The 21,966-nt window shown below is 36.8% G+C and overlaps 1 protein-coding gene across 3 annotated transcripts; it reads left to right on the top strand.

The window, feature by feature from the left end:
- The first annotated feature begins 1,106 nt into the window (after positions 1-1,106).
- Positions 1,107-20,763, top strand: LOC132705833 (PP2C-like domain-containing protein CG9801). 3 transcript variants are annotated; one of them, XM_060676747.1, is made up of 7 exons: positions 1,107-1,289; positions 1,360-1,480; positions 4,764-4,981; positions 5,038-5,562; positions 6,228-6,449; positions 15,937-16,175; positions 19,070-20,763. In XM_060676747.1, the coding sequence occupies exons 2-7, from the start codon at positions 1,362-1,364 to the stop codon at positions 20,309-20,311; spliced, it is 2,565 nt and encodes an 854-aa protein (XP_060532730.1). In that variant the 5' UTR covers positions 1,107-1,289; positions 1,360-1,361; the 3' UTR covers positions 20,312-20,763. The 3 variants fall into 3 exon arrangements, 2 of the variants coding, with proteins under 2 accessions (XP_060532730.1, XP_060532731.1); XM_060676748.1 differs by lacking the exon at positions 5,038-5,562 and having other exon boundaries at positions 19,070-20,759; XR_009619519.1 differs by lacking the exons at positions 1,107-1,289; positions 1,360-1,480; positions 4,764-4,981; ... (1 more) ...; positions 6,228-6,449; positions 19,070-20,763 and adding an exon at positions 11,692-15,134 and having other exon boundaries at positions 15,937-16,068.
- The last annotated feature ends 1,203 nt before the right edge of the window (positions 20,764-21,966 follow it).

The raw sequence follows: 21,966 nt of genomic DNA, 5'->3' as shown, positions 1-21,966 counted from the left end.
ACAATACGTACGTGTGTTCTTTCGTCGTTACAATGCTTTCCTGCCCTGAGAACAAATTAAATTAAACTGTAGTTCAAACGTGCGGTGCGATATGCTCGCTCGACAAATTAATCCCATAAAATTTCTTTGATCACCCCGAAAAAAGTTATTTGCTGCTGTTGTCTATAAATCCCGATAGACAATTTCTGCATATATTTTTAACAGACAAAAAATGCATGGGCTGGCAAATCTTTGATTTGATAAACACGATGTACCTAATTATTTCGATCAAAATTGGGTTGATCAATAATTTTTTAAATTTAAATTTTTATGCAATACATGAGTCTTTCGGACTTCTTTAGTGTTAAATGGCTAAACTTTATGCATGCAAAAATGTTTTTACCATGCATATAATTACTTCTGAGTGTATAAAGAATATTTATATTCCCCATACTAGAAACAAGAGAAATGAGGTTGTTTGTTTGTTTGTTTTAAGGCTAATTTCGGTTACATATTAAAATACAGTTTTTTCACACAAATTGTTTATTGACTTGTTTTATAATTTTTAATTTTCTTGGTTATATTTTTCAAACAAATTCTTCATTGATACTTTTTAAAATCATATATACTACGACTTGCGATGAAGGGAAAAGCGTTCTGTCCGGTTTTATAGTTGATTTTTGAACATTTTTTCAGTTGTATTTAGACTTTTAAAAGTCATTTTTGATTTCGATTTTATTTACATTTTTTAGAGAGGTTTAATATATAAATTTATGAAAACAAACGCCTTGCGCCCGCAAATTCAAGAAGAAATAGTTGGTAATTTTATCTGCCAAATTTCTTACAATTCTGTAATCAACATATTGCAATATTTACATGAAAAAATAAGTGCCGAAGTTCATCTACAAATTGCATCGTGTCGTCGTGATTGACTTTTCCAGACGTAATTTTGTATATTTGTATCCATGTATTTTGTCGATTTGTATTGTGGAATTTAGAATAACAATATTAGACCCGAGAACAAATTTAATTAAACTGTAGTTCAAACATGGAACGCGATACGTTCGCTCTACAACTCAACCGATCAAATTACTATGGCAACGATGAAAAAATAACGTGCTGACAAGTTGTGCTGTCAAGGGCGTGACCAATTAAACATCCGCGTGTAGTTGTGATTTTAGAAAACGAATCGGAAAAGGCAATAAGTTGGATAAAAACAAACAATAAGAGATTAGCGGATAAATGTGCGCCAATAAAAGGAAAAGTCATTGGCTTTTATCGATCACGACAGACTGCGCGCCTAGACGAAGGTAGGTTAAGTTTTCGTGTAAATATTTACTCGCGTGCGTTTGCCTCGACAATATAAGCAAATTTTTATAGAAATGCCGTCGCTCCGGAAACGCGTGTCGAGCTATTTAAGACAACTGAGCTTCCACAATGAGCCCAGAGATAAGAGGAATAACGTCAACGAGAACGCGTTTGTGACGAAGTACTTGCAAGGGTAAATTTTAGCCGAAGGGTGAACCGCTGGATGAATCTTATTTGCATTGAATTCCAATTGTTATCATTAGGTATATTATTGCCCACACTAAAAACATTATTTTCACAGAATTGCTTACCTTGAAAACCAGCCACTTTTTAAAGTTCAGAAGTTTGCATCTTAAAAACAGAGCAGTGGCTGACAGACCTAAGTTTATATTATCAACATTTTCTCTTACAACAGCAGCACTATATATGAACTTTCTGCCTTAAAATTGACTAAGGGACAATATCTTTATTAATATATCTCTTTCGGTGTCGTTTCTATAAGTTAAACAAAAGTATTTGATATTACATAGTGTTGTGGAATGGACTAGTCGATTTTTTTATCGCTTGTCTGAACTGAATTACGGACAATAATGAGATAAACAAGGACATTCAATATTTTATTTTATTTAAAGTATATAACTTGTTATGATTGCAGCCTGACATGAACTTTGTTTTTATTTATTTATACAGTGAACCGCCAAAATGGGTGATAAATTCATTTTAAAATGAAATATTCTTTTCTTTTCCTTCTTATGCGCATTTTTGACAGTAAATAGAAAATATTTAAGTTGCATATTTCCATCATAGGTTTCCAAAACTGTAGTCTGCGGTCATGGTCATCTTCCTACAGTTCCTGTGGTGTAATGTGTTCATTTTCTATTATTGTTATTTTTTAATACCTTGGAAGATGCAATATGCGAAATCTCCTCAACTTCTCATTAGTTTTTGGATATTTTCCGTTAAACAAATCGTAAACTTCCTATTGAGTTCTCGGATTATCTCAATATTCAATAAAAATTATTATTTCAATTCTGTGCCGACAAAAATGTAATTGTAACAATGTAAAAACTTTACTGGTACTATAGCCACTCGCCGTTCATTTCAAAATGAAATCTCCGTTTTTTATTCTTTTGCTCATGAAAGTAAGGAACTTGGTATCGGTATCTACCTTTTGCCCCATTCTGTATATTTTCTGTTTACTGCACAAAATGCGCGATGCGAATATTTTTCTCGAAATTCAACACCTGATTTTTAAATGAATTTGATTCATTTTTTTGCGGTTCACTGGATATCGACGGGCAATTGCCCAATACAAAAAAGTATGAAATGTAAAAATTACTAAAAAATACATATAATAATAATAATAATTAATATAAAATAATATTTACATTATGCATATGTGACCAACTTACAACTACAACTTACAATTTATGAGATAATATACATGGCCTCTAATAAAAAGTATGTAAATTTGATATAGTATGCTTTTTTCTTATACCTTGTATATAAATATTTATTATTAAATAGTACCGCTGTTGTATAATTTTTTTTAATAAAATGTACAATAAAAAAGTTGAATTGAAATTGAAAAAATGAATAATAATAAATTTCGTTAATTCATCCGCTTTAACTTCGAATATGGAAAAAAAATACAAAATAGCTTTTAGCTACACTTTTTGCTGTTTTATCGACGATCACAATATTAGCAGATTAGAATAATTCATAATGTCACGTATAAAGAACCAATATTAAGGTATTTAAAAAGGTGTAACACTAATTAAAAAATATATATACCTAAGGTTTCACCTACATTTTTGGAGGTAATCAAGAGTCCGTGACTTTTTTACTCAAATTGTACAGCTTTTTCTGCAGTTCTCAGTTTTCTCATAAATGAATATAACTTTCTTATTTTATATGCCAATCATAGTTGGCTACGGTTTTAAAAATATCTCCGTGTCGAGCCATTTTAGCCATATAGATTTGTTGGTATCTGTTCGAAAATATGTCACATAGAAACTTTTAAAATGAATTAATAAACACAGGAACCTTAGAAAAGATAATCCCAATTTAAAATACCTTAAGTAAAAAGCATGAAACCTTTAATACTTTAATTTTAGGTATTATTTTTAATATTTTTGATTATTTGGGAATCAAAATAATAGTTATTTTAACCTAATAAATAAAACAATAAATAATAGAATACCAAATATTAAAATTTAACTGTTTACATTAAGTGTGTTCAATTAAATAGTAAGTGTTCAAATAGTGCGCCGAAATCTTCAATACACTGAACACACTTTTTTCGTGCTGAATGGCAACTGTTTACTAAATCTATAGAATTGAGAGAAGCAAACGCTTCCCCAGTAGCTTCTTCCGACTCTTTGGTTTGGAAGCTTCTATGTCTAAATATCTTCTAATCTCCACCAAAAAAAAATCTAGAGGAGTAGATCACACGATCTCGCAAGCCACAGAATACGGCCTCTAGTTCCAATTCTCTCATAAGCGGGGCAAACATCTTACTGATAATTTACTCCTTCCATGAATTAATGGCAAGTCTACCAAAAACGAAACAACACATGTTCGCCAAATATTTATAAAACTATCCCTATCAGATTTTCGTTAAGAAAAATAATATCTCACAAATCTACCTCCGAAAATTCCAACCCATACATTGAATCCAAAGCGACCTTGCCAATTTTGATACACTAGATTTTCTGTGCTCCCGCGGTAAAAATTGTATCCGTTAAATATTCCGCTTCAGCACTCCAAACAATAGACAATGTAAAATTAATGTTCTCAATGCATTTTCCGATAAACCAAAATGAATTTACTTTTTTTTAAAGTAATCAAAACCTTAGTTTTTGCAGAATTTGTTGGTCAGCTAGTGCCTGTGAAGATATGCTTGAAGTTTCCAATACTTCTCCAAATATATGCAATTCCCAGATTTCCTAATCTTCATTTAAGTCGTTTCGATTTTGACTTTGCTTTTTCAAACTTCCGCAATCAGTTAAATTATTTTTTAACGTCCGAAATATTCACTTGTCTGGTTGGTGTCGCTGTGGATAGGTATTGAAATAAACTTCATTGGCAGTGGGACAAAATGTATCACTTTTCATACATTTCAAATTGCGAAATGAACTAAAAGCTTAAGTTTGCTCACTGAAATTATGTGTGATTATGTTTAATAATGTTATTATCTGAATCCAAAATTGTTATCAATAAAAAAGTTATGGGCGATTTTCAAAAGGGCCAAAGATTGAAATAAGTTGGTAGTGAAGATATCGCCATGCGGCTTTAAGCGTCAACCATTATACTCTATCTAGTTCAGAAATTGGTTTTTCCTGTTAAAACACTCCAATAACGACCACCCTGTATAGGCTAACTAGACAAATTAATTTAAATTGGCATCAGCGGTTTACCACTCGATGTTAGCAAAATTTTCACGTGCGACAGCGGAAATACCGTTTGTTTTTCAGGCTGATTAATTTAAAAGAGAGCCCTCCCATAATCTACGGCAAAAATCCGACCGATTTACCTAGCTACGACTTGGGTAGATATGACAGCGGGTCGAGTTCCATTATCGGTTGTTACACGGGCCCCAACGGCGGTTTAACCACTGTCAAACGGACAGAGAAGCATCTCTGCATTCCTGACGACGACATCGACTTCATAGACACGCACGAAGACGAGCCAGGTATGTTATATTTTCGTTATATACCGATAATAAGGGTGCTAGGGTTGTCGTTTCAGTACAACCGCAGGCGCCTAAAAAAAACTCAAAGAGAGTGATCGGAGGGCCCATAGATAACACGACGATGGTAATAAAAGTGGCCGGCCACGAATACCGGGTCACCAACAAGCCAAAGAGGCACAGCCGAAGCCACAGTCTCGGCAGCATGTCGGAACTTAGAGTGGAGGTCGAGAGAACGAGGAAAGACTCCCGATACTGTGATATAACGGACGTAAACGAGGATGTGATAACGAATAACGATCTGAATTTATCTAGTAGTAAGCAGAGAGAAGATCATAACAAAGATACTAACAAGCAAGATGGTACTGACGTGGTCAGACGTAGAACTAACGTGACCAACGAGGGTGCGAGGGAAAAAAGATCGGTCAGTCATCATCCGGTCAGGAGGGTGGACGCCAAACAGCAAATAACGAACGTCAATCCTCAGGGGAAGAATTACTCCTTGTCAAAGTCCAAAAGCGAAGGCGACCCTTTTCGTAACAAACGCAGAGGGAAAATAATACATATCGAGCGGCCTAAACGGGGTATAACGTTTGCAAGGCATGAGAATTTTAGCAGTTGACAATTTACGATGATAACATTCCGCTTTAGCATTGCATGAGCGTGTCATATTTTTAGATTTGCATTAGATACTCGCTTCCCAGTCATAATTTTGCAGTGCATTGACGTGATACAATGTTTTTCTTTTTATTAATATCACAAGAACGCGTGACTTGTGGAAATATACAGGGCGGTCAGATCATACAGCAGATAAAAGGAATTAAAAAAGCTAAAAATGCTTCACTTTCTCAAATTGCGAAAAAAATTAGATTTCCCATTCAAACTTAGCAGATTTTATTGACACTTAAAAACAAAATTTGTAGCATAGACAAAACGTCATTCTGTTTAACCCGTGGCGTTTGTGAGACTGTTTTAATTAATTTAAATAAACAAAAAAAATGGTACGCCTTCAGTTCATCTCAATTTTGTTAATACATTTAGATACCTTGATTAACTATGAACAAAAATGGTCCCTGCAATGAAATCAAAATATAGAAGATTTTTTTATAGCAAAAAAAAAATTTATATGAACTTCTTTACTTATTTTCATTTGCTGAATGCGCTTTCAAAGTTTCTCCATTATAATTTGGACCACCCTGTAGATGTATTTCAATAAATGGGAAATTTTTTATAGCCGAAAACGTTTCAGATGAAAGTCACGCGGAGTCGGATCCATTTCGTAAAGTGGAGGACGCCGTACTGCCGGAAGAGTGGAACAGAAAATCCGATTTTTGTTACGGACTATCCGACTCTTTGTACGATAGGAATCAAATTACGAGGCAGAAGAACGGCGACCCTATAGCGGATTGTTTCGGCGTTATAGCGCGGAAGGACTCCGCCATCTTGGCTGTCGCGGATGGCGTGAATTGGGGTGAGTTTGAACATTTATATTTATAAAATGTAACCAACAACTTACCCCACGCTTTAGTGATTTGAACCTTTAATCCTAGATGGCAAAACTGTCATTTTCTAGACAATTTGATTTTGTCCAGGACTGATTCAAATCAGTGCTTTGATAGTGGTGGCCTTGAGATTTGAATTACTAATTTAACAGTATGCTACATTGACTAGTGTTAAGTTTTACTAACTTTTGTTTTGCTTTTTTTTTTCTACGAATATTCCGATAGTTTTTGCATTTTCTGACAAAAGGTGGATAAGAATTCGTAAGTCTAATGTTGTCACTTTCACTATTGAAACATTTGAAAGTATACGTTTTTTAAATTCCAGTATAGTTTCCAATGTAGGTACATTGAATTCCTGATGTAGGACATCGGTAGGTGTAAGATAGTCATAAAATGTTCAAAAATTTATTTTGCATTATTTATATCTTTTTGAAAATGGTCTTTCTGGAAGTTCCCTAGATTCGTCTCAGGTGTGACACGAAAAAGTCGGTATATACCAGTTTATTTGTTCTATGAGAGATATAATTTCGATGCTTATAAATAATTGGAATCATAGAACTCACTTTATTCATCCAGAATTAGACCTAAATATTTTAGGGATGTTACTTTTTCCAAATTGATGTTGTTAGGTTAGGTTAGGTTATGTTAACAATTATAAACTTTATTTTGTCAATATTTATTTTTAATTTGTTGGTGGCAGCTATGTGAGATATGTATTTAGGTCGTTATTTATTAGTTTTTCTAATTCCGTCTTATTTTTTACTGCGTATTGAGCTTTAAGGCTAGCAATTTGCAAAGTAATCACGTAAATATAATAAAGTAGTGGTCCTAGGACATAACCTTGTGGTACTCCATAATTGTTGTGTAAAGTTTACCTATTTTAACTTTTGCAAAGGAAAATTGAAGCTTGCGTAAAACTGGTAAACAATGATCCAGTAAAAATACTAAACAAAAAAATAAAGAGAATAGAAATTCGTCAATCTCTTAGTATTTCTAAGCTAACTGTGTCAAATGCTTTACGTAGGTCGATTGACAAGACAACTACAATTTGCTTTTGGTCTGAAGTCAAGGTAGCAGACAGAGTACTACTTTTTTGTAGGAAATAATACTGGAATTTATCTAATGGTGAATTATTCTCCATTATTGTTTTAATCACTTGTTTATTTATTTTGGATTTTTATGCTTGATTTTAACAATGGAATATGCTTTATTTGTTTTTAGTTCTCCTGGAAAGATTTAAGTAGTGAATGTCTTATTTATAAATGATAGAAGAGAACAGATACTTATCACTTGCAGGCGCAGATTTTTTCTTAAGCTTAATGTAATTTCAATTACTTCTTCCTTACATTTTTACCGTTTACTTCTATACACGCGATCAGTTATTTCAATTTTTTCGCAAAAAAATTATTTATAAACTTCAATTGTTTTTTAGTATCCTTAACCGCTGATTCCTACGTTTTACGAAAGTATAATTTTTTGCAGTTTTTATCATGTTATTGACTCGATTTTTACACTTTCTAAATCCAGAATCAAACTCAAGAATATGTGAAGAATATGCTTTTTTATTATAAGCTCTATTTGGTAATTTAATCACATTTAATATTGTTTATTCATTTTGCTAGTAACTGGTTTGATCCGACTTTCCGAAGTTAGGTTAAAATCTAAGTTTATGTCCGAGAATTTTACTACTTCACTTTGCCAAATAGAACCGCTGTCTGACGATATAAAAATACTCTTGTTTATTCTCATCACTGAAGGACTACATCTTCTTTTTACAATCAGATGCGGAATCACTCAACTGATGAATATAAGAACACAACAAGAGCAATATAATCTGCAAACAATGGTAGCGTGTTCAATATATTCAACGGACTATTTTCTATGTCATCAATAAAATTAGAAAATTTGCCATCTCACTCACTTTCTGTATCAATCCCTCCAAATATGAGGATAGCCAACTTTAAAGCAGATCCCTCACTCGACATTTAATAAGTCTCCGCATTAAGAATTCATGACTAACCATTTTTTTCAAATGTTCATGAGAAAGAACAAGCCATTTTCATCCTGTTTCTAAATAATAAAGTTAAAATAACTTAGTCTAGTATAGTCATAAATTGTCTATCCTTCCTTTATCGTTGTTTTTATATATTGGACAACTGCATTCTTCAGCGATACTGGAAAAATCTCGTGATTGAAAGACTAAATATTAATTATTAATTATAATTTTAATTATTAAATAATAAAACACTAAACAAAAACAAATATTTTGTTTTGTTTGTATTCTGAGACGGCTGCTAAACTTTTCACACGTTTTCGTTAATACTGTTTCTTTTAAGATATGGCTTTTTCAGTGTCAAATAACTCATTTAAAATGTATCAATTAACGGTTGCCATCACATTATATCAGAGAGGCCCTTTGTTTTTTATAATATTGGGTTGTTCGGAAAGTCATTTCGTTTTTTTTGGGGAACATGAAAGACAGTTTTCGTATAATGAATAAATATTTTATTAAATTATATATTGGCCATTCTGGTCCAACACCTTTTGCCATCGGAACAAATAGTAGTCGGAAGGCGCCAGATCTGGAGAATATGGTGGATGTTGCAGTACGTCCCATTCAAGCTGTAAAAGTTTTTGGCGAGTGACCAAACTTGGGTGAGGTCTCGCATTATCCTGGTGGAACACTACACCCTTCCTGTTGATTAATTCGGGCCTCTTCTCTTTAAGTGAATCATTCAATTTGTCCAGTTGATGACAATAGACTTCTGAATTAATCGTTGTATTGTCCGGCAAAAGCTCAAAAAAAACCATTTCTTTGACATCCCACCAAACGGAGAGCATCACCTTTTTTTGGTGAATGTTGGCTTTTGACACGCTTTGAGCCGGTTCATCTTTTCTGCTCCATGACCTCTTGCGTTTAACATTGTTGTATACAACCCATTTTTCGTCCCCAGTAATAATCCGCTTCAAAAATGGATCATTTTCTTGACGTTTGAGGAGCGAATCACACACGTCAACGCGACGACACAAATTTCGCTCCGTAAGGACATGGGGCACCCACACATCGAGCTTCGAGGTTAAGCCCATGCCTTTCAAATGGCCATAAACAGTCGAATTCGACAAATTTAATCTCTCACCGATCTCTCGTGTGGTTATTCGCCGATTTGCATCAACGGCCTTCCAGACCGTGGTGCATCTTCGACATCAAAATTGCCGGATCGAAATTTTGCAAACCAGTTCTGGCACTGGCGTACTGTTAACACGCCTTCTCCATACACATCCGTCAATTTTTTTCTCGCTTGGACAGCATTTTTACCTTTTCTGAAGTAAAAAAGTAAAATATGACGAAAATGCTGCTTATTGCTCTCCATATTTAAAAGGGCACCAACCGAAAACTACTGCGTAGAATTAATAGAACTTTTTCACACACAAGCCTTGCAATATCAGCTCTCAAGACATATAACGGTTATGCGGCTTAAGTGTGAAGTTGGTTTCGAAAAAACGTAATTAAGTCCTCTGACGGGAAATAACGAAATGACTTTCCGAACAACCTTATATATATTAATTCAATACAAAAATCTTTCAAACATTATAAAATACTACTCTCCGTCTATTACTTCAAAATATATACCAACATTGAAACCTCCAATGACTGTCCTAACCGCCAAGATCTTCTGTGCTTGATACAATACTGCCAAAATAACCTGTTCCTAAATCCCGCCAAATGCTTTAGCATTTATTTTGCTAAAAACTCAACATTGGAAAAGTGAACTTTTAAGACTCATATGGAGAGAGTAATAAGCGAATCCAATAAAGTGGCCGGCTTCATAAAAATAAACTCTTCTTCTTTTTGGGGTTGACGCTGCCAGCACTATTCGGAACTACCCCAGATAATCGAGACGGTTCTCCTGGGGAAGTTTACTTTTCAGAATTCTATTTCTATTTAAGAGGCATAAAAAGCTGCTGAGGGGATAGGGTCCGTTAGTAGGCAGGCCCAGAGCACACAAAAACTAAGATAAACAGTCAAGACGGTCACATCTAAAAAAAAGACAAAAAAAGGGACAAACAATCTCCAGCACTGTGGAACTGGGGACGGGCGTTCCTGGCCTAGGATGGAGCATGGGATCAGGCTCGTCAGATCTGAGAAAAAAGAACAGATTCAAATACATATAATTTAAAATTCCCTAGTATTGTTACTAGGCAGAGGCTGTCCAACCTCGACTCCTAACTTAAAGTTTTATCCTATCTAAAAAACATATGACCATTTGTATGTTCTTCGCACTCGGGGTGCTTTCAACACAAAGTGGTAAGTTAAGCCGATAACTTCTAAAGTTTACATATAAATAAAAAGACACTCAATAGATCTTAAAAACTCGAAATCTCTTCTTGCCCTGTACTATGCGGTCAGAATAAACTTTCGTTCGCTTCAGTCATTTTGAATCCTAAATGTAACATCCACATCACGCATTTGGGACGAGTACAAACCAAATTTTTAAGATATTTTGCATATAAAACTAACACTACAATTGAAAACCATGATTACAACCATATTCGATCAAAATTTATAGTTCTAACTCCAAAATAAAAGAATAGAAAGTTTTCAACGGTCAAGTTGATTCTCCTTGTCTCTTATCAGAAATTAACCAAAGAATACGAAGGTAGAATGTCAATCGTCAGATTACAAAATACATATTTTACGTATTACATATTTTCTTGACATCGATATTTTTGTTACTCTTACTCAAGCTTTTAAATGCCGGATGAAAAAATGTTTTCTAGGACGCAATACCATATAGGACACCCTAATTCAAATATAGTCGGTTCGATTTGCAATGGCATAGCAGGAGAGAAGGTGCCTGACTTTTACCTGCTTCCAATCGTATACTAAGAATGGCTATTACGCCCCGGTGTCGAATACTCGACAAAGTTAACACCAATTAACGGATAATTACAGTACTTTCCATTGCTGTCTGAACTCGAAAGGCCGTCTTTAATTATGTATAAATGCCTCAACAAGAAGGAATTATCAATTGCTGTGCAGTAAGCGGATTAATTAAATAAATAAACTTGCCGTATGCTACAAACGAAATAATTGCTGAAATGGAAAAATTTTCATATTGTCTCTTCACCATTATACATTTATTGTCATAGAATTGGAGAAAATATTTTTTAATAATACTGCAGTAGTATCTGTTTAGGTTCAAGGTTTGTTAGAGAGGTAGCACCTTTGCTTCGGGATGACTGGGCACTGGTCCTCATGACAACCAGGGCTGGGTGACGCGTCCGTGCCTAAAAGCACACATAGCCTCTCCTCAGCCAGGACCGTACTGCGTGGTGCAGAGCCACATCCTACTCGAGGTGATCCTGTTAACGCAGAACAGTACGGATCTAGACTGGGAGGTCAATAAATATCCCTGGTGGAGGGCAGCAGCGACCACCAGTACCAGGATGGGGCGCAAAGAAAATGACTCTGGACCGGCTCATTACTGGATCACTACAAGTATGACTGTAGCAGTTTTAATAGTTGTGGTACTGCGATACAGAAAAGAAACGGAACTCTTACTGTATTATACTTTCCAAAAAATCTCAATGGCTGAAGAAAACACAAAAATGGCCCTCAGTCCGGGGCACCCCTTAAGTGGGGAGAGGGTGCGAAGAATACCCCCGTCTTCCACTAGTGAGAAATATGCAGATAGAGACAGCGAAAAATTCAAAATCTACGGTAAAATCGTCCGCATTGCCACATGGAATACACGCAGCTTATTTATGGCAGGAAAACTTACAAACGTTGAATGCGAGATGAACAGATTGAACATAGACATCATGGGAATGAGTGAAGTCAGATGGCCTAACTCTGGAAAACAAAAAACTAAAAGAGGGACCATGTACTATTCAGGAGGCACTGATCCGGACCATAGATATGGAACGGCAATACTTGTCTCAGAGAGAATAGCAAAGTCAGTGACAGAGTTCATTCCCCTAAGTGATAGGGTCATGATGCTAAAACTACAAACAACCCACAGAAATTTAAACATAATCCAGATCTACGCTCCAACACAGGACAAATCAGACCAAGAAATCGAAGAATTCTACTCCCAAGTTGATGAAGCCATGCGACTGACAAGGAAGGGTGAAATAAGTATGGTTATTGGTGACTTCAATGCCAAGGTAGGCCGTGGTTCTGATGGAGATAGTGTAGGGAATTACGGTCTTGGAACGCGCAATGAAAGAGGCGACAGACTGATACAGTTCTGTGTAGAAAACAACCTAATCATAACTAACACCTTTTTTAAGCTTCACCCCAGAAGACTATATACCTGGAGATCACCTGCAGACAGAGAGGGGACGATTATCAGAAACCAGATTGATTTTATTCTCATAGGACAGGAATTCAAAAAATACATAAAAGCAGTGAAAACATACCCTGGCGCAGACATTAATAGTGATCACAATCCTGTGGTGATAGACTTCAAACTCAAACGATTTATGAATACCAAAAGGGAAAAGACCACAAAACAAATAGACTTTGCACAACTGAATAACACCAAAAAGAAACAAGAAATAAGTTTGAAAATAGAAAGAGAAATAGAAGCAGCAGTCAGTTTGGCACCAGAAAGGGAAATAGAGACGACATGGAACATATTTAAAAACAAAATAACCAACATAGAGGAACAGGACATCGGCTACATAAAGAACGACAGGAAGAAAGAGTGGATGACACAGGAAATTATGGACCTAATGAATGAGAGAAGGAAACTTAAAACAAAGCCGACAGAATACAAACAACTAAATAGAACTATTAGAAAGAAATGCAGAGAGGCAAAGGAACAATGGTTGATAGCAAAATGCCAAGAAATAGAGGAGCTACAATCAAAACATGACAGCTTTAATCTGCATAAAAGAATAAAAGAGATGACAGGCAAACACAGGCGACACCATGCATCAATACTTAGGGACAAACACAATGAAATAATTACGGGAATAGATGCTAAACTGAAAAGATGGCATGAGTACATCGAACAGCTATACAACGACGAAAGAACACACACCCCACCCTCATATAACAGCGAACTAAACGAAAAAGGTCCAGTAATATCCAAATATGAGGTCATGCACGCCATCAGATCACAAAAAAATAGAAAAGCTACTGGGCCAGACAAAATTCATGCAGAAACACTTAAACTAATAGCAGATAATGAAGGCAAAAGCTTGGATTTGATAACATCACTGTTTAACAAGATCTATAGTTCGGGCAAGATACCAGCCGATTGGCTAAAGTCAACTTTTATAACGCTGCCCAAAAAAGTCAATGCCTCTAATTGTGACGATTATAGAATGATTAGCCTCATGTCCCACGTGCTCAAAATATTTTTTAGAATTGTCCACACAAGAATATACAGGAAATGCGAACTGCAAATAGGCGAAACTCAGTTTGGATTCCGAAACGGACTAGGTACACGCGAAGCACTCTTCTCTCTGAAAGTGTTAACACAAAGATGCAGGGACATGAATGTAAGCGTATATGCATGTTTTATCGACTACCGCAAAGCATTCGATTGCGTCAACCATCAAAAGATGATCGAAATACTAACAGCAACCGGTATCGATGAGCAGGACTTACGTATTATTTCAGAACTTTACTGGAGGCAAACAGCAGTGGTCAACATCGAGCAAAACATATCAGATGAGATACTGATCAAGAGGGGAGTTCGCCAGGGTTGTGTGCTGTCCCCACTATTGTTTAACCTCTACTCGGAGGCTATATTCAGAGAGGCAATGGATGGAATTAACGGAGGAATAAAGATCAATGGCATCAGCATAACCAATATCAGGTACGCGGACGACACTGTTGTCATGGCAAGCAGTCCGTCCGAGCTACAAATCATGATAGATCGCATAGTCCATTATAGCCACTTTTTCGGATTGCAATTAAATGTCGCCAAAACCAAAACACTAGCGTTCTCAAAAACGGTTACTCATGTACATCTAAATGTTAATGGGAAGCCAGTTGAACAAGTCGACTCAATCAAATACCTGGGAGCCAATATCAATAGCCAATGTAATCCGAAGAAGGAAATATTGTCGAGAATCGAGCAGGCGAGAAGAACATTTATGAGCATGAGGGTATTCTTCATAAGATCTGACATAAGTCTTGAGCTCAGATTGAGAATGGTGAGATGCTTCATCTTCTCTGTTTTGCTTTATGGATGCGAGAGCTGGACACTCGATGCTCAAACAGAGAAGAGACTAGAAGCGTTCGAGATGTACATATATAGAAGAATACTGCGGATCTCATGGGTACAGAAAATCACCAATAATGAGGTTTTGAATCGCATGCACGGGTCTCGCGAATTATTAAATATAATAAAACAGAGAAAAGTGCAGTATCTTGGCCATGTTATGAGGGGCGAAAAATATGAATTTCTGAGGCTGATAATAGAGGGCAAAGTCCAAGGTAAAAGATCGATAGGAAGACGCCAAAACTCGTGGCTCAAGGACCTCAGGAGGTGGTTTAATCGCTCATCAATAGAAATATTCCGGGCTGCAGTTTCCCGAGCCACAATAGCCATTTGGATCGCCGACCTTCGAAAGGAGAGGGCGTAGTAAGAAGAAAGAAGAAGAAGTATCTGTTTGGATGGCAGCTCTTCAGACAGGTAGCAAAGAAATTTGGATCAGTTGTATAACATATACAGAAAATATAATAAAAGAATTCTGGGAAAAAGAGAATACACTTGATATAATGGTACCATCACTAGTTTTTAATGTAGACCAAGGGCCATTTTCTGGTAGTAGCAGTTCCAATTTTGACTCTGATGATGTTTGTTTCATAGTAATTACAAAGTAAATATGGTGATATATTTACTCTTGTCAAATTATAATTTATATGGTATAGTTTTACGATATTGTTTTAATTTTTAGTGCATAGTTTTCGGACAATGGTTTATTTAATAAATTTTCATATTTAATATATGAATCAATCTCTGAGTATGACCGTAGTAGTTAAATTAATTAATGCCAAGTACAACTGATTCTGTCTCTCTTACTCTCAAATGATATAATCGTGATCGTTAGTGGTGACTGTCTTGCATTGATCAAATAGACATTTAGGGCCGGACAACATCTGTTGAAGTATAAGTGCAAGCAAAATGAACAATCTATTTTATTCTCTCCTACTATGCCGACTATGTATGATATCACAAATCGTACCGACTATATAAGCTTGTCATAGTCTTCGTGTGTCACTTTGCATAGTGCTAATTTTGTGCTGGTAATTGCTAAAGTTTGGATTTACTGGTGCACCTATCTTTTTAAGATAAGACGGAAATGGTTTTTTGGGACTCTGTACAGCACGCAATCTAAATTGTCATTAAATAAATAAATATAACCCTAGAACGAACGGCATTTATTATGAGCGAAGCGAAGGGGCGGTGTTTCACAACGGGCGGTTGTTTTTAGGAGAAAAAGCGGCCGTGGCAGCGAAATCGGCGGTTCACGGATCGCTCCACTATCTGAACAAGACCATTTTCAACGACACTAAGCCATTCGAAAAGCTGACGACAAAGGCGGACGAAGCTAATGCGGAGGGCGGTCTGAACCCGGACGAGAGCCTCAATTTGGTGGGCAACACCAGAGAGGTGTTTGTCGCCCTACTCAGGGCTTTCAACTGCGCCCACGATCTCATATTAGAGAATAAGGTAAGAGACAATGGATTTATGGGCTGTTTCAAAAAAGGGTAGAGTAATGAAATGGTTAGAGATATTTGTTTGTTTACGGTTTTTTTTGTTTAAAACTAAGAGAACGTGGTAGAGAACGTAACGTAATTGAATAGATCGATAACTTTTTCTTTTCCCTCTCTTTATCCACCGAGCCAAAATACCGCAATTTATCCACCGTGTCAATTGTTTTACGCCATGATTTTAGTTTTCTTTATATTAATACTCAGCCCATACAAAAAAGTAGTCTCATTCAGTCAGCCTAGCAGATCCGCTAATTCATCATCTGCATAAGGAACATTGTTAATAGGTCTTCCATTTACCTTGATAGATATTAAACGGTGTCGGTGATAATATATAGCCCCGCCTAACTCCTTTTGTGACGTTGAAGGAATCTGTCAGAAGGCCACTATGAATTTTGATTTCGATTGACTGGTTCCAGTACAAATGCCTGATTATTTTGATGTCATCCATGCCGATCTCAGTCAAGCTCCTTAATATAAGGTCTTTGTTTTTCTTTATCTAACGCACTTTGGTAATCGATGAAACAGATGAAGGCATTCTACGCCCGGTTGTTTTGAACCAGAAGTTTCATTGAATACAAAGCCTCTTTTATTCACAAACCTATTATGAAGTCGAATTGTTACATGTTACTATAAATAATTTATTAAATCCGAGGTTTAAACAAAAATAAAATTATAAACTGCGCAATTTAACAGAACAAACAGAAAAAAGAACTGTTTAATTAAGTTTCACTTTATTTATCCTTCGAACTCTCTTCTACAGCTTAAAATACTGTTTAAATTGTTTTCCCAAAGTTGCAGAGTTTATAATTTTTATTTTTGTTTAAATCTCAGATATAATAAATTATTTTCACATTACATTTTTAAAAAATAAACTTAATCCGTCTCTATAGATTTTTCACATTCAGGTAATATTTGTTTTATTCTCATTCTTTTGTGATATTTTTAGGGTTTAAATATTTTCAGTATTTTATTCGTGTTGTGTGTTAGGTGGAGGGAATGCTTAATTAAATTGAAAGAGTATTAATAGGAGTATTTATTGGAAGGATAATATACAGGGTTTTTTTGTTTTATGTTTTCCCTAAAATTAATATTTTGCATTTTGACTCACCCTGCATAATCGTTTATAAGATTGTCAGTGTAATAAAATAACAGCTCTCGGAAACGGCGTCAAAAATATAGTGTTAAACACATTTTCAACGAAAAAAATCCTAAAACACTCGGTATAGACCATAACAATCCTACATTGGGTGACTGAGTATAAAAGAAAAATAGAAGTTTGATTTGCCACATATTGATCAACCACGAACATAATTTTAAATAGTTTCCTTTAATCAAACTTTTAACTTTTGTATTTAACATTTTTCTCTAAACAAAGAATAAACCTTGACATACTATTTGAACACCCTGTATATAATACTCAATAAGCAAACACACTCTACCTTTTCTCCAAAATACAGGAAAAAAAAGACTCAAATTTTGTATAAAAAGCTTGGTAATTAACACTCCTTTAAATATATATTAAATATTATTGTTCGTATAAAGCAAAAAGCAAAACAGTATAAAAAATCCAATATTTTTAGAATAAATAGAACACAAAAAATTCATAAAGTACACAGTCTACCTATATAACGTTTTAAATGGAAACAATAATAAATACATTCACGAGCATATACCTTCATGTGTTCACTATTGTCCAGACGATATGGTAAGATTGAACATCACCAGGTTTTTCTTTTATTCATTGTACTTAGGCAAATTTTTTCATTAACAAGTTCCTTACTAATTAAACATTCATACATGTTTTTCACAATTTATTTTGACTGTAATGAGTGATTTCGATGCGAAGCTTTTGCATATATGATAAACTTGACTCGGGTCTGTCTCAGACAAATTATTGATTGTTACGTTTATCCACTAATATGAGGGTCACTTAAAAAGTTTCCGACCTAACAATAATTCAATACATTTTTTCTTTTTTTTAATTTTCTTCTTTGTAACTCTATACACTTCTCCCAGTAAAGCTAACCCGTTCAAATACTACCCAGCGTTTTTTTTTCCGTAAAATAATTGTTCACGAAGGTGATTTGACGACATTCTTTGTCCTCTGAGCGCAGTTTTCGGTTGAGGGAATAAAAAGAAATCGCTTGGGGCTAGATCTGGTGCAGTAAGGTCAAGCAGTTCAAATTGAAATTCGTGGATTTTCGCAACGCACCGTCACAACCGCTGAGGTTTTTTGATTGATTGATTTTGATTTCAAATGTGACAAACATGTTCTTCGAAAATTTTCATGACCTCTGCTATCTCTCATTTTAAGCGCTATTATCGTCGGTAGTTACAGTTTATGGACATCTCAAACGTTCATCATCTCTTAAACTCTTACGGCTACATTTAAATTCAGCTGCTCAAAATTTCACTGTGGGAAATGACAGTGCAGAGTACCAATACACATAGTTCAACTCACCTTTAATTTACGTAGGCGTATTGCCTTCCAAAAACAAATGTTATTACAGCTGTATATTCAATTTTTGCCATTTTCACGAAACCACTCACATCGCCTCACGCAAATGGCTGAAATTTTGATAAGTAATTATCAAGAGGTGCCCAACTACGATCACTGGCTTTTAGTAACTAGTGCCGCCATCTTTAGAGTGAGGTCGGAAACTTTTCAAGTGACCCTCGTGTATATAAAGGTTGTAATTACGTTTGGAAAAGGGTTCAACAAAAGCCAAGACTTTAACACACGCTATAACTAGAATAAATTCGTCTCTTTGTGTACCTAACAAAGTTTTGTTACTCCGCACCTTTCCTAAATAGATTTTGAATCATTTACGGGTTTCAAAACGTTCTTAGGGCATGCTGACGACCCTAACAGTAGCCGTAGTGCTCCCGCTAAAGTCAAAGTCGATCAGGATCGACAACGGGGCGAGGACCAATCACGAGCCGCGATACGTGTGCTGCGTGTGCAACGTGGGCGACACGTTGGCCTACGTTTTCTCGCAAAACTACGGCATTAGGGAACTGACCAAAGGATCTCACGACGTGAACAGTAACAGGGACATGCGGGACGCTTTGGGCGCCCTCGGACCGGTCGACGGTATCAATCCGGAACTGAGCAACCTCACCCTCTCCATAACGACGTTGAACGAGGACGACATCGTCATGGTGGCAAGCGACGGCCTCACCGACAACTTCGACCCCAACGTGTGTAAGTTTACGGTCAACTCGACCGTGGACCCGCCCAAAGCGAAAAGGGCGGGGACGGTAGCTGCCGGCCTGCAGCAGCAGCAGCCTTCGGAAAAATTGACAACCCACAGGGAGGAAACCGTCGGTACGGTTCCGAAACCTCCGGTTAAACCGCCGAGGAAGTCGAAGAACCGGGGTTCCATTACGAGCGAGTCCAAGTCCAGTTCTTCGCTAGAAAGTAGCCCCGCGCCCCGGTCGAATAGTCCTAGTTTACGCGAGAGTAGTTCAAATGTACCGGGATCCGAGCATCATCGGAACCCGCTGGTGGACCACTTCATGAGGCAGAATTCTCTCGACGACGGGTCGAAACTCAAGAAGCCTCAAACGCTAGACGTAAGGAAGCAACCGCCGGTAATGGAGAACAAGGCGAGCAGCCTGCGGCGACAAGTCTCTAGTCAAAAAAACCCGCCAACCTCCAGAGAGGGGGGCTACAAGTTGTTGAAGTCGAAGACGTCCCTCGACTTCCGCGCTTCGAGTCACAAGCCTCAAATATTGAGGAACAAGGACGGAGTGCCGTACGTGACCCCGTTGCAGCGGTACGAACTTCAACTGCTGCTCATGGAGGACGTCCTGCTCAACGGTATTTCCGGTCGAGATTCGCCCACCGCGAATGCCAAAAGACTGTGCGAGAATCTAATTAGTTTCACTATCAGTATAACAGCCGCCAAGAGGCGCACCTTGGAAGACCCCGACATGTATTTCGATAACAGGAACGGCGTACTGATGGAGGTTTCGTCCCAGGAAAAAAAGCTGCGGAGGAAACGGGGCCTGGACAAGGTGCAAGCGTTGCCCGGGAAGCTCGATCACGTGACGATCGCGGCCTACAACGTGGGGGGCGTGGCCCGTTGAACGGAGACATTACCATAGTACCATTCCACAGAGTAAATCGTTATTACCTTTACTGACGAATATTTAAGTCCCGATTACGTTTCGTTACTACCGTTCTATGCAACGATATAATCAAAAATCGTTGCGAAGTGACTGCCATTCTCCGAAATTTAAGTCTGTGCAATATTCGAGCAAAAAACCAAAAACTATATACCATCTATTTTTTATAGGCCCGAAACGCTAAAAATAACTGTTTAAAAATGTTCGGTTTTAATCATTTCACTTTGTTATATGTGTTACCTGTTGTATTTTCTGTACGAAATAAATTTATATATAAAAAGCTTCGTTTTTGTCAAAAGAATATTAGCTCACCCTAGGATAAAAGCGTGGACTGCTTACAAATAATGAAAAGACTATAATCCATAAATACTGAAGCATGTTTTCCTAACTAATCAACTTCAAAGCCGAATAAGAATCCAATATGGTTATTAATGTTTTAACCAAACCACACAGTTTTCTAATTTTAACGGGACCTAGCTGGAACAAACGTCCGCCACTCGCAACGGATCCCGCCACTTGATTCGCTTTTATTGGCCCGGTCCACCATGGACACTCGCGCATAGCCGACATTCGTCGAGGGATACCGTAGAATCTACCACTACAACGTTGCTTTTATTTGTGTACGTCTGCTGACGACATTCGCAACCCATTGCCGACAGCCGTCACGGAACAACAAATATACAAATGCTAAAAATTACACTTGTTCTCTGTAAACAGTGGGAGCCAGTAAAACTTGAACAAAGAAACAAGAAAAACAAACGTTTTTTGAGACCAATACAACGAAGTCTGCTAACGCATCGCATCAATTGACGCAAAGTTGTAAAATTGTAAAGTTTTTTCTTTGAATTTTCGCCACTAAACCGGGTAATTTTTGTTTCGTTGGGCAAAGATTTTAGACGTCTTATTTTGGCGTTGTTTTATTTTATCTCTTACTTGAAGCGCACGTAATGATAGTGAATAGTTCGACGCTACCTACTGTGGAATAAGGCTCCATAAAGTTTAAAGCCGAAGTGGTGGTGTAATACGCTAAGTTTCGAAAATATGTGGGTTATGAATTTAAAAAATAAGGATTTGCTTTTACTGTACCTGAACTTCGCTTGTTATGTACATATTTTTATTTGACTAGTTTCTTTCGCGCAAGTGTGTCCAGGTAAGTCCGCGAGCAAGTGCGAAACAAATTGCGACCACACTATTCAGGTAAATCTCGAGGTTCACCAGTTGGTGGGGCCTGCTGCTGTGCGAAAAATGAAGTTGGCCTTCGCACTTGCTCTAAAAATCAGACACCATCTGATTCGCTTCGAGCCGCGCTTGCAACTGAACGCGCCTTGAGTTTTGACCCATACACATTCGCACTTACTCGCGTGTCTTGACCTGTACAGGCAGGTCTTAACAGTTGCCTGCATGTGTAAAGGCAAAAGCAATATTTTTAAATTAAAAAGAGGTCTGCCTGTTATTAAGGTTACAAGCTGACGAAAAAACACTGTTCTTCTAATAAATGAAAATAAAATTAACTAACAAATCCTACGAAGCTACGAAAAAAGCAACAATTGGCAACATGTTAGCTTCGGACGGTGTCACTTATTGACGAGTATTGCCGATGGCGCATGCAACTTTAC

The sequence above is a fragment of the Cylas formicarius genome, unplaced genomic scaffold, assembly GCF_029955315.1.
Source record: "Cylas formicarius isolate icCylForm1 unplaced genomic scaffold, icCylForm1.1 PGA_scaffold_8__14_contigs__length_24414737, whole genome shotgun sequence".
Lineage (NCBI taxonomy): Eukaryota > Metazoa > Arthropoda > Insecta > Coleoptera > Brentidae > Cylas > Cylas formicarius.
Note: the sequence above shows the minus strand (reverse complement) of the source record. Positions and strands in the feature narration are given on the sequence as shown.

Coding starts and splice junctions, on each gene's coding strand:
- LOC132705833 (XM_060676747.1), top strand. CDS start 1,362: ATGCCGTCGCTCCGGAAACGCGTGTCGAGCTATTTAAGACAACTGAGC. Junction 4,982..5,037: donor CACGCACGAAGACGAGCCAG/GTATGTTATATT, acceptor TTGTCGTTTCAG/TACAACCGCAGGCGCCTAAA. Junction 5,563..6,227: donor TATCGAGCGGCCTAAACGGG/GTATAACGTTTG, acceptor AAAACGTTTCAG/ATGAAAGTCACGCGGAGTCG.